This window comes from Pristiophorus japonicus, chromosome 13 (assembly GCF_044704955.1).
Source record: "Pristiophorus japonicus isolate sPriJap1 chromosome 13, sPriJap1.hap1, whole genome shotgun sequence".
In the NCBI taxonomy this organism is placed as follows: domain Eukaryota; kingdom Metazoa; phylum Chordata; class Chondrichthyes; family Pristiophoridae; genus Pristiophorus; species Pristiophorus japonicus.
Window position 1 is genome coordinate 154,898,532 of NC_091989.1, and position 13,620 is coordinate 154,912,151.

Sequence of the window (13,620 nt, forward strand, 5' to 3'; positions counted from 1 at the left end):
AGGAACTCTAGACCAGTCTTGGCTGTTTGCCAGTATGAAAGTGAAGAATCCATTCTGGCATGAAAGCTGATCGTGTTTTATTTCCCAGCCTGAACGTTACTTCCTTTGTCGAGTACAAAATTCAGAGAAAATTTTGTGGCAACAACTGAATGGAAAAGCATAAACTGCATGCATCGAAATCTACTGGAAAACAGCAAATTGCATTCTTCTGTGTTTTGAGGCTGTGAATGTTGGAGCTTCAGCAGCTTTTATCTATGGACTGGAGTAAACTTGCAAATAGAGTAGAAAATGAAGAATGAGCTCTGGCATTATCGGTGTCTATTCTGCTCCTACGGCTGAAACGTTGGTAGCTTAAATGTTGCAAACTTCATGATAGAAGTAATGACCCTGTTGCCCTTTTTTCTATTGCCCCACCCAAAAAAACAACACAACACCACAGTAGTGACAACTCTGTTACTGGAATAGACCAACTTCATTTCATTTCTAATGTGTGGTGACTGAACGTCAGCAATAGTTCCTCACTATGGACTCTGACTGCAATCGACCTTTAGATAATGCCACCCGATAAATCACTTAGGTTGATTTTTGAGGTTGTGAATGAGCTCATCAATCTGTCCGCCAAAATGATGGCTTCTGCTGCAGATTCCTGTAATCCTGGGCGTGCCCGAGCTGGAATGCCGTGCTGTGTAAACAGAACGCCTGGGGCTGAAAAACCAGTTTCGGTTGTTGCAAGTTAGGGTGAGGCAAAATAATTGCTATCCTTGAACCTTTCATTGCCTACAGGTTTTAATAACCTGTCTGTGGATGTGGGAAAAAGAAAAGGAGAGAGAGAATTTAACTTTAAGAACTTTGCTGTAATGCTGAACACCTGATGAATACATTCTACTGATTCTTTTCTGTTCAGTGAAATTTTTTTCAGCTGAAGTACCTCACCATTTCTTCAACGATAGAACACACAGCCCACTGAATATCCACTGTGCTCTGGGTTTTCTTACTCTGAATTCGGTCATTACAATGTCTCTCTCTCTCTCTCTCTCTCTCTCTCTCTCTCTCTCTCTCTCTCTCTCTCTCTCTCTCTCTCAATTGAGGATAATTAGAAACGCAAAGCACTTGATGAAGAGAGGAGGAGGAGGAGGAGAGAAAAGAGTTAAAATTGATTTTTTTTCCCAGGATTTGACTGACTGCAATTTTAAATTGCAGACAGCAAGGAGATCTGCCTGCGTCCTCTTAAATATGCAGTCGGGACCTGATCTCTGATTTTAACCTGAGGCTTGAATGGGGATCAGTGATGGCTTCTCCGTCGAGCCAAAGCTGCTGGGAACAGGGGCCTGGGCTAGAAGAGGCACAGTGAGGTATGTTTTTTGTTTAGTTCTCCTCCGAGCCTCACCTTGGGCCTCCCCTGATTCTGGACTCTGCCTATCCACTTACCTTGGTGCCAGGGACCATTCCCTCTGGTCCTCGGCAGCTGCCTCCGAGTCGGTTGTTAAAACGGGCCAAGCCTGCCTGTTGTTGCCCTCGGATGGGTTGGCCCTTGCTTTGCTGCATTCCCACTCGAGAGTAAAAATCGAAGCCCACTGTGTCTAAGCAATTTTGAAATATGAGGGAAAGTGCACCATATCAATACTTTTATCAAAGCTGTAATGATTATTCTGTTGAGAGTTTTACACAGTGCAGCACTGAACCTGGTAAGAGAGAGAGGTTACTCCTTGTAAGTTCTTTGTGTGAACTTCTGTTTCAAAATGTGAATGTACCTGGCATTTCATCAACATCTTTTTGTTATACTCAAACTGATACGATGCGAGTGTGCACTGGGACTGCTTCATGGGTCTAATTAGCACCCGTTCAGAGGTTGATAGATCACAAAGAATGCTGGTGTTCTGATCTTGGCACAGATTTGGTGCCAGATTGGTATTATAATGGCATAAGTGTTGTCTAGAATGAGGTGGTGCTGAACAAAAGTAGCTGCAGCCCATGAAGCAGTTTAAAAGGGACTACGAGACAGATGAGTGGTAATGTGAGACATGGGATGCGTATCAGATGTGGCAACTTTGTTATACTTTTTTTTAAGTTCTCAATTTTAAAAAATTTGCTTTTGGGATGTGGGTGAACTGCCAAGGCAGTATTTATTACCCTTCTCTAGTTGCATATGTCGTGCGGGACTTGAGTTACATGTAGGCCAGACTGGATTGAGGTAGAAGCACATTAGCAAACCAGTTGAAGTTTTAGAGTAATCCGGCAGTTTTCGTGGTCACTTCATTTTGTGTGCACGTGCCAGCCCAACTTGCCATGATTAGCCACTCCAGGGCAATAACCCCATGTAACAGGAGCGGCGGACCTGGCACGGCCCTGATTGGTGAGGAACACCTTAAGAGCGGGGAGGCACCACTACGAGATACAGCACGTGCTGCTGCAGGAGGGCGATGGCTGTGAAGAGAGCGACTGAATTTGACATCACCCAAATCCAGGTCGCTGATTGGAGCGCGGGCAGGTACAGCAGGCGCGGCAAGAGTTCGTAGAGCGACGTGATCGGGGCCCAGGAGAGGCGAGGACCTAGGGGCAGCACGGGCCAGCTCCCACTGCGATGTGCACTAGGTCCATGCAGCAGAGCTGGTCTCCAGTTGTCTTGGTTAATCCTTGCCACTGAACCTAGCTTTGTCAAGCCTGTGTGGTGGCTGGTGTGCAATGGCCACCACACGTGTTTTTTTTTTATAAAAAGCATCTTCCACCCTTTCCAGATGTAGTTCAGGACCTGAAATATTCAGTCCTTCATTTAAACACCCGTGAACTCATACCTTTTTTTGGTGTGGAAGCATGTCATCCTTGATTCGGGGGACTGCCTATGATAACCCCATGGCTACTGTATCCAATTATTAATTTGTGACTTGTATTTTTGAGATTTGACATTTGATATTGTATAGGCAGTTTACCTGGCATAGAATAGGTAAATGAAACATATTCCGTGCAAATTGAGATATTTGCAGTAGATAATTTTTTTTCTATTCTCCTTGATGTATTGAAAACCGATGATTCTCCCTTAGGTGTTTTACAACAGACCTTTGCTTCTTACCTGGTGGAACAGTGCCAGAATAACCCAGTATTCCCAGCCCCAGATAAGCCCAACCAAGAAACTTTGAACCACAGCGCCGTGCATTAAAGAATCAGTCATTGACTTTGTCTCGTCTATTACAAGCTGTGGACCCTGCTGCCAATTCTAACCACCACCTCAGGATGGTCTGATTCTTTGATCTATACCAAATGACTTGCCTGACTTTTCAAGATCTTTAAGACATGTCTGAACAAATGATGTTTGTACACTGTATCTCTTAGCCATTCAAACATTACGATGGGATAGCAGCTCTTGGAATGAATTGCTGCTGTAATAATTCTGTTGTCACCTGGCTACCATTTTGAAACAGTGGGTCCTGGACATCAACCATGGAATTTGCATATGCATAACTTATCGATGCCTATACAAATGAACTGCCTGGCTGGGTATTGAAAAGACTGACCATGTTCTATGTGAATCTAGGTTGTCAATGCATCATGTGTCTTCACTAGTAATAAAGAATCCCAATGAATAATCTAATGGTCAAAAATGCTACATCTTTGTCACCAGCAGCTATTGGGGAAAGCAGGCAATTGTTTCATGTTTACATGTAGTTGCATAGTGTAGAGAGGGAATTTCTACAGGCATTTCTTGGGTGAATATCCATATGATGTGACTCACTGTTGTTTTGGAACTTGTGCATTTCTACAACTTCCCCAGTCAATTTCGAGGAAAGGACATTCAATTTGTGCATCTCCTGAAAAATCTGAATTGAGGAATAACTACTGGTTAACAAAGGGTTACTCTGCAGGTGCAGGCTTATTCAATGTTTTCTCAACACAGCCTGTTTGTGTTTGGACATGGTTTGGGTGTCATATTGCACTCCTGTAGTTAGTCATCTCTTTGCACTCACCCTGTGGCCCTTGATGAAATTAGATTTCAAAAAGGCATCATTCACTAAGTTTTGAAGTTCTGCTCTTAGTTTCTTTGAATTATCTGTGTAATTATAAAAGCTGCATTGAGGTTTGGGGCCTATGGCTCATGCATTATGAATTCTCTTTCCTTTTAAAATGTGCAATTGCAGCTTTTTAATCCATTCATGTACAATATTTGGATGTAAAAATTATCTTGCTATTGACTTGCACACATGTACTATTTATACTTGGTTCTGTTTCCTGAAAAATATCCTTAAATCATTTTGCTTTACTTAGCAGATCTCTCCTCTCATTCACTGTTGACACTCAATACATCTAAACCTGTGGACTTGGTTTGCCAGGATTAAGTCCACCACATTCTTTCTCATTTTGCAATGGAATTGCTCCCTCCTGTGTTTTTGTAGCTGTATCAAAAATCTAATCCTGTTTCGGTCTCCGTCTCCATTTTCCATATGCCTAAGCATGTGTATGGTGGTGTTGAAATGGCAATCAAGTGAGCCGAAACAGTGTTCTAATGTGCAGTGAACTCTTCTGTTCAACTCTCTTCAAAACCACCACTTCCTCCAAAAAACTTCAGTTGCTAAAACGTAAATCAGAATAATTGTTATCCTGAAGTAGGTGCAATTACATTGGAAAATCCATCTCGAAAGAAATCGGTGCTGCTAATGAGCAGCCTATATGTAAAAAATCCATTTCAACTGCCTTGTGTTTAAATATTATATATATATAATATATTATATTCAGTGTTGTCCATGTCCATTTACAAGTACTTACTGTACCTAATTAACTATTACGACTTTGCCAGCATCCAAACATTCGATGTGAAGTAACCTTAACGCTATTACCATGATGTGCTGTTGGCTGCAATGACATGATGAGCAACATAAAGAAAGACTGACTCGCATTTATGTAGCGCATTTTACGACCGTCTGACGTCTCAAAGCACTTTACAGCCACTTTGAGTGTAGTCACTGTTGTAAAATGGGGAAAAAGGAACATTATTGATTGTATCTGGTTCAAAACTAAATCAAATATCATCATGGTACATTTAAACATTGAAAAGTAAACGAGGTGGCACATGTATTGGAGTTTCCCCACTTCCCCACTTTCTCAATGTTTTTGTTGCATTCTTCAGAACCTTGTAGAGAACTTGCTGCACTGGCAGAGGGAAAATGCTTACCCAACTTAACTTGTAAATTCTGGTAACAGTAGTTCAACTGGTAAGATATTTGGAAATAATTTCAGTGATATTCCATTTTGAGGAAAAAAGCTGCTCTAATGTTCCAATTTCATGAGCCCTGTTAGCCTTTAGGAACATGTGTAGTTTTTGAATTGAGGTAATTCCAAGTTGAGAAGAATTATTGAAGATCAATTTTAATCAAAATACAGAAGCTCTGATACAATGGCCTGGATTTTGCAGTCAGTGACGAAGGAACGGTGCTCTCCATTCTTTATGTTTACAGCCGCCCACAGACTTTTGGTGGGCTTTTGAGCGGCAACTTGCAGTTACTCGAGATTTTTTCAGCGTGGCGCCCTCTACAGGGAATCTGTGACATGCACGCAGGCAAAGCAACAGCGTGCCTCCTCAACCAATCAGATTGAGAAAATCAGACATGCAAGGGCCGAAATTTCCCCCTGACTGGAAAGTAAGCATACTTATCAATGTTTTTTTTTTTCCCTCTCCGCCCCAATCTTGCTCTGATATTCTGCTTTGTTGTACAATTCCGGTTGGGGCAGTGTTGAGGGGCGGAAGTGCCCTTCGATCAGGTTGGCAGCCCAAACAAGTTGGCAGTGCCGCGCTGCTGATGTCACAAAATCCCTCCCCTTCAGTTAAAGGGGAGGGCCGCTTAGCACTCTGCATTCTTTATTTAGGCCCACTGGGCCACCAGGAAGGTTTTCGGCCGGGCTAGTGGCTTGGCACCCAAGAAGGGGTGCCGGGCTGCCTGTTGATTGGCCCGGCTGAACCAGTGGCCACCATTGTCAGGCCGAACTCAGAGTTGGCCGACAATGAAAATAAAATGGAGGCGCCCACAGGGGAAAGCTGTCAATGGCACTGTCCGGAGGCAGCGCCTTTCCCACTGGGGTCGGTAAGGGGGTCGGCATCTGCCCGACGGGGCAGCAGCACAGGCAGCGCGGAAACCTGTTCCAGCCACTCCCGGCCTGGTTCCAATATAGGATGGCTTGGCCCCTGGTTGGTGAGGTGGTAATGGAGCTTGAGGAGGGCAATTTTGGCCCAGCAGTGTTTAAACCAGGAAGTATGAATTAGAATATATAAATCAATGTGAAATCATGGACAGAAAGCAAAATAAAGAGGGGGAAAAAAAATGGTACAGAGAGAGATGAGACAGAAAGAAAAAGTTTAAAAATATTACATTAATTTTTAATGTTTCTAAATCTGCAACAATATTAAAATCTGAAGAAATGAGACTCCAGACTTGTAAAAGTACATTTTCAGGGCCAGAGAAATTGTTTGGCAGTAATTAAGGCTTGCGTTTAAAAACCCACATGCACTGAATGCACCAGCCCTAACTTTTTTTTTCTGCCGTGTTTAGTGGATATCTAGTGGACAAGTACTGCAACTCCTGGCCTTCATGTGTTTCAATGGTGAAGATTATGGAGGAGCAGGGCAAATTAGATAGCAACTTCTGAATTTCTGCGTTTAACTGCGCAGGTGCAGATACTGGTGGTTGCTACCCAATTTACTCTATAATAATGAACATTAATTGCGCCTCTGTTATTCCTATCACAAAATCCAGGCCATTAAATCTATGATATATGGCCCAATGTCGCCATCGGGACCCGACATGCATATATAAAAAATGGACCCTGTTGGCTTTGGATGAGTGGCCTTGAATCTGCTCAGTGTACCTGATTTAACCTGCTCAAATCAGCTGCCCAGAACTCCAAGGCAGGTAAATAACCTGAACAATGTGAACTGCCTAAAGCTAAAATCCCTCACTTGGACAACATCATGATATCAACCTTACACACTATATAGGTATATAAAAAGGAAGAGTGGCTAAAGTAAATGTTGGTCCCTTTTAGAGGACGAGACCGGGGAATTAGTGATGGGGATCATGCAGAAACTCCGAACAAATATTTTGTCTTCCTCTTTATGGTAGAGGACACTAACAATATTCCAACAGTGGATAGTCAAGGGGCCAAAGGGGGGGGGGGGGAGGAACTTAACGCAATCACTAAGGAGGTGGTACTCCATAAGATAATGGGACCAAAGGCCAATAAATCCCCTGGACCTGATGTCTTGCATCCCAGGGTCTTAAGAGAAGTAGTTGCAGGGATAGTGGATGCATTGGTTGTAATTTACCAACATTTCCTGGATTCTGGGGAGGTCCCAGCAAATTGGAAAACTGCAAATGTAACGCCCCTATTTAAAAAAAGGAGACCGACAAAAAGCAGGAAACTATAGACTAGTTAGCCTAACACCTGTGGTTGGGAAAATGTTGGAGTCCATTATTGAAGAAGCAGTAGCAGGACATTTGGAAAAGCAAAATTTGGTCAGGCAGAGTCATCATGGATTTATGAAGGGGAAGTCATGTTTGACCAATTTGCTGAAATTCTTTGAGGATGTAATGAACAGGGTGGATAATGGGGAACTGGTGGATAAAGGGGAACCAGTGGATGTGGTATATTTGGACTTCCAGAAGGCATTTGACAAGGTGCCACATAAAAGGTTACTGCATAAGATTAAAGTTCACTGGGTTGGGGGTAATATATTAGCATGGATAGAGGATTGGCTAACTGTTTTCTGTTCAAGAGTCGGAATAAATGGTTCATTCTCTTGTTGGCAACCAGTAACTAGTGGGGTGCCGCAAGGATCAGTGCTGGGACCCCAATTATTTACAATCTATATTAACGACTTGGAAGAAGGGACTGAGTGTAATGTAGCCAAGTTTGCTGACGATACAAAGATGGGAGGAAAAGCAATGTGTGAGGAGGACACACACAATCTACAAAAGGACATAGACAGGCTAAGTGAGTGAGCAAAAATTAGCAGATGGAGTATAATATTGGAAAGTGTGGGGTCATGCACTTTTGCAGAGAAAATCAAAGAGCAAGTTATTATTTAAATGGAGAAAGATTGCAAAGTGCTGCAGTATAGTGGGACCTGGGGGTACTTGTGCATGGAAAAACAAAAGGATAGTATGCAGGTACAGCAAATGATCAGGAAGGCCAATGGAATCTTTGCCTTTATTGCAAAGGGGATGGAGTATAAAAGCAGGGAAGTCTTGCTACAGCTATACAGGGTATTGGTGAGGCCACACCTGGAATACTGCATGCAGTTTTGGTTTCCATATTTATGAAAGGATATACTTGCTTTGGAGGCAGTTCAGAGAAGGTTCACTAGGTTGATTCCGGAGATGAGGGGGTTGACTTATGAGGAAAGGTTGAGTAGGTTGGGCCTCTACTCATTGGAATTCAGAAGAATGAGAGGTGATCTTATCAAAACGTATAAGATGATGAGGGGGCTTGACAAGGTGGATGCAGAGAGGATGTTTCCACTGATGGGGGAGACTAGAACTAGAGGGCATGATCTTGGAATAAGGGGCCGCCCATTTAAAACAGAGATGAGGAGAAATTTCTTCTGAGGGTTGTAAATCTGTGGAATTTGCTGCCTCAGAGAGCTGTGGAAGCTGGGACATTGAATAAATTTAAGACAGAGATAGACAGCTTCTTAAACGATAAGGAGTTATGGGGAGCGGGCGGGGAAGTGGAGCTGAGTCCATGATCGGATCAGCCATGATCTTATTGAATGGCGGAGCAGGCTCGAGGGGCCATATGGCCTACTCCTGCTCCTATTTCTTATGTTCTTATACAGAGTGCAGTTCAGTGTTCTCCTGTTACATATTGAACATTTCGTACAGTTCCTCAAAAACCCACACTTGCAGGTCAATTCTATAACTCGCCTCTACTCGCTGCTGAAAACTGGCCCGGAGTTAAAATCGGGTCATAGTCCAACAGAACTGAAAGATTTTGGGCAATTACACCAGTGCAGCAAAAAATTAAATGGTACAATCTTTTCTGAGAGCTGTTCAAACATGTTTTTTCATGTGCAGCCTTTCTTAATCTGTTTTAGATGTTCTTTACAAAAGCAATATTTAACTTGTCTGAGGTGGTTTTGATATCTGTTGATAGTATGTTCAAAGAGTGCGCTGGTTTGCATTTTTTGTTCCAGTCCATGTTTGAAATTATAATTCCTGTTTCCAGAATGTGATGTAATTTCAAATTTGAATTGCTTGAGGCACTGGTGGTCAAAGCAGTCTGTCAGTAGCATGTGCTGGAGGCTGTTATGGCCAGTTTACAAAGACATGTATTATTTATACATTGAGTATAATTTGCACTTCAAACTGAGTCTTGAAAGCCAATCTTAAAATGGCTGCCAATGCAGATCACTTAGCACCGTTAATTGTTAGAATACAACGGTAAGCAAGTTAATTAACATGAGTCTGGTTGTTCTGAAGCAAATTTTATATATATTTACAGTTCTGCTTTTTTATGTGGCTCCAGAATGATTCAAAAGGGATCGCAGTTAATTACTCTGAAGTGTGGTCTCGCCAGTAAGCCATTAACTGATAAAAGTTTACAGCAACTGAAATGGATTCTAGGAAATCTGGAAACTATCTAAGCAAATATATTACTTTACTTCTTGGAATATTTTATGGATCTGTTCAGCCATGGAGCATTCTGCTAGTGGCCAATTTATTCATGTCCTTTTTAATTAACCATCATTTGTTTTTGTTGGGTATATAGGTTGGCCAAATATAAATGTAATTGCGCTCTGCTTTAGAAATGGTTATAAGAATACCTTGTCATTTGTCCCCGATCTCCAGTCCGACCCGCGATCTCCCCCACCCCCAGTGATTTCTCCCCCTCTCCTGTCCCTGGCCAAGGCCTTCTAGCGCAGGCCTTCCCGCCCGACTGCCAGCCAGCCAGGAAACGCTGATAAAAAAATTCAAACGAGGTCCTGCCGTTCATTTGGGCAAGATCGCCGTGTTCCCAGCAGCTTCAATTCTCCCCCCACTCTTCCCCCTTATTTAGACTCTTGTTGGAAAACTCATTTTGCTGTAAGCATTTTGTTTTCCCATCCTCTGTTGTTTAGCTGATAATTGGGAGCAGCTTACGCACTAATAAAGCTATATCAGTTTCAACAATTTATTTCAGTTGTGTCTTGTACATAAATTTGAGCGTTTTGGGTCTAATTCTAAATCTGAGTATGCACTTGGAAAAAGCTGACTTTATTTTGGTACCCTCAGTATAAAGAAAAGAGAGTATGCTTCTCTGATGGCTTATCCAATGAAAATCTAAGCCATACAGAAAGAATGGTTCTAGGTTCGATATCTGGTCTCTGCAGAGTTACTTGATCTCTTCCTGGGCGGTGCTAGGGTCTCTACATTTGGACTCTACACTTCTTAAGTTAGGTAGCAGTAAAACAGCTTGGGTTCCTGCTCTTGATCACTATATAGCAATCCCCAATGCAAATGCACACATGTGGACATCAGGTGAAGACTGGTTCAGGCTCACCTGTGGTGCCCCTTGAGCAGCTGGCGGACATTCACTGCCAAGACTCTCCAAAGTGAGTTGCCACTTCGATGAGACACTGGAGGCTGCCCATGGAACTTGTCCAGAATGTGTTGGCAACTTCAAGAGAATGAGAGAGAAAATTGAGGGAGAGCAAAACTAATTAAAAGCACGATGGCAGATAAAATGAGAAGTAATTTAATAGGCAAGTTTCACGCCAGTAATGCTCAGATTCCCAGATAGCTCCGTGAGTTGATCCAAGTCAGAGTTTGATTCCTAGTCTGTGCTGAGTTAGTTGATCTCAGTTGGATGACAGCAGGTTTCCATTGCTAATCACCCATGTCTGGATTTAAAGTCTGGACAGATTCATCTTTGCATGGCTTCGACATCCTTTTTTTTTTTTGTTGGTGCGCTGACATTCTCTCCTCCGTATCGGTCACTTGAGTGGGAGTCTATAGCGTGTCCTCTGCTGTTGGAACTAGAACCCAGCAATGTAGCAATGCTATCAGGAAGTGAGGAGGGAACAAAATAAACCGCATAAAGCTTATTGCATTTAAAACTGCAGAGAGCTTGACATTGGCATTGAAAGATGAATGATCCAAGTGTACATTTCTGCGATAATGTAATTGTATAGAGCAAATACTATTGTATTTCTTGTGACGGGTGAGGAAAAAGTGCCACGTCTGTTGTATCTAAAAGGATTTATAGTTTATTAACAATTCAGTTATCATGGAGATGTGTTCTTCAACTAATTCATTCACTGCAGGTATGGGGTTCAGTCAGATAAATTCCTGAGTTTTTCTTTCCTTTTTATTTTTATAGTTCACTTTAACTGCATTGGACAGAAGATCGTGAGTTTCTATACGGACGATGCCCGCTTCCAAGTGCAATCCGATGGAAGGGTTCTTGTTAAAAACCCGATGCTTCCAGAAAATCAAACCAGTTTTTTTATTACTGCACATAATGAGGCGAAAGAGGAATGGGATGCTACCGTTAAAGTCATAATAAACAGAGGAAAGGTAATGGGGCCGAAATTTAGGGTTGCCAGAAAGCTGGCGCACCTACCTTTTGGAAGTTTTTTCCGTTGAGGCGGCGTTTCCATCAATTTTTGGGATTTTGTACTTTTTTTAACGTTGGACCAGAAGTTGGTCATAGTAAGGGTGGAAGTGCGACGGTAAGTCCGGCTGAGGGGCGGCAGTTGGGACGGGATCGAGTCTCCGCCGCTGTCACTCAGCAGCGAAGCGGTGGTGACGTCACAGTGCATGTGTGTCACCACGCGCTCTCCCCTCCATTTAAAGGGGAGAGAATCAGGCATTTTTAGATTCCTTCATTAGGCCACCAGGGAGGGTTTCGGCCAGGCCAGCAGCCTGGCACCCAAGAGGGGATACCAGGCTGCCTGTTGATGGCATGGCCGAACTCTGGGGAGCAATAGTCTGGCCAACGTGGAAGTCGGCCGGCAAAAAAAATAAGATGGCCGCCGCACTGCCAGAGCAGTGAGCAGACAAGGTGCACCGACAGAAAGATGTTGTTGCCACGCCGCGCGGTTTTTTAACCTAAATTTGGGGCGCAGTATTCTGGAGGTGAGGGAGCGGTGGTGCGTGTTTTGATGACATGCTTTCGGCGGTCATCAGCAGCGGGGCGGAATTGGGGACAGACCGAAAAATCCCCAACCTGAATTTGGATCGGGGTGGCCAATGGACTGCAATGCAGCGGCCACTCGATTCTGCTGCATGGCTGTCGCAAAACGGCGGAAATGGACCTTGAATTCCCGCCCCAATATTTTTTATTTCTGTGTGGGTGCTTAGATAGTTCCTACCACTTTAGTGTTGCATACATACAACAACCATACCTCCGTGTTTAGAGAGTTTTTAACAAATACTGTAATTTTAAATTAAGTTTGGTGAACTGATATAGGTTAGACTGATGGGAACATTCCAGCTTCTTTCACAACATTGCATTCTATTATGGAACTACAGCAAAATGCTCGTTTTATTCTCAATTGTGTTCTTTGTAAAATAAATTTACAGTATTTAAAGTTAAAGTATTTCTTGGTTTTTAAGGTAGTAACACTGTATTTCACCCAAATGGTGAATTCATTGTCACATGTCCTCTGATTTTTGTGTTTTAGCTGGAAGATTCTGCTGATGGTAAGTCAGACACGGTACTGATTATGTGGCCTCGACATTATTCTGGTTCCGCATTGAAACGGCAGAAGAGAGAGTGGGTGATTCCTGCGATCAATTTCCCAGAAAATAACCGAGGACCATTCCCCAAAGATATTGTACAGGTTTGTATTTACAATGCTTAAGTTGTAGCTGTGTACCATTTTCAGGACTTTGGTACGGTAGTGGTTATTATTTTGTTCATTGTGTTACACTCTTGAGTCAGGTTAGACTCCAAGTAACAATTTAATACTGAGGAGGTAGGGATGTACAAATCAAAAATAAGGAAAGCAGCTATATAATTATACCAATAGGAAATTACTAAAGATTTACGAAAACAACCAACCAATCTTGAATGACCAGGCAGGAGAATCTACCAATGAAACAAAAGAGGAGGTAAACTAATTAAACTGGAAAAACACACCACACAATATTTTAGTCAACCATAAGTTCAAAACAAGATTGCTAACATTTTTTAAAATTGCACATTTCACAATAACCTGATTAAAATTTTTGCTTTGTAGATCTAAGTACTTTAACATTCACACTAGGGAGGCTCCTGTGGCTCTTAAAAGCCTGTGCTTGAAGTTGATATTTCCCAAAGATGTCGCAGTCTAAGTAAATGCAACATTTTGCCGTGTGCATCAGTATGACTGTTGTAGCTGTGATTCCTTATTCTGTAAGAAGATTATAGCGCACACGATCATTTTGTTTCTATGGAGAATTCCAAAGCATTATACAATCATAGAAAATTACAGCAGAGAAGGAGGCCATTCGGCCCATCATGTCAGTGTCTGAAAAAGAGTTATTGAGCCTAATCCCACCTTCCAGCACTAGGTCCGTGGCCCTGTGGATGCACATCCAAGTACTTTTTAAATGTCATGAGGGTTTCTGCCTCTACCACCCTTTCAGGCACTAGGTTCCAGACACCAACCACCCT

The 13,620-nt window shown here is 42.6% G+C and overlaps 1 protein-coding gene across 3 annotated transcripts in view; it reads left to right on the top strand.

Moving 5' to 3' along the window:
• Positions 1-13,620, top strand: part of cdh31 (cadherin 31) — a 232,429-nt gene that overhangs the window by 170,744 nt on the left and 48,065 nt on the right. For all 3 annotated transcript variants that reach the window (XM_070898170.1, XM_070898171.1, XM_070898169.1), the window contains 2 exons: positions 11,341-11,537; positions 12,647-12,805. In XM_070898170.1, the coding sequence (XP_070754271.1) occupies positions 11,341-11,537; positions 12,647-12,805 (356 nt within the window). The remainder of the gene's footprint in view (positions 1-11,340; positions 11,538-12,646; positions 12,806-13,620) is intronic.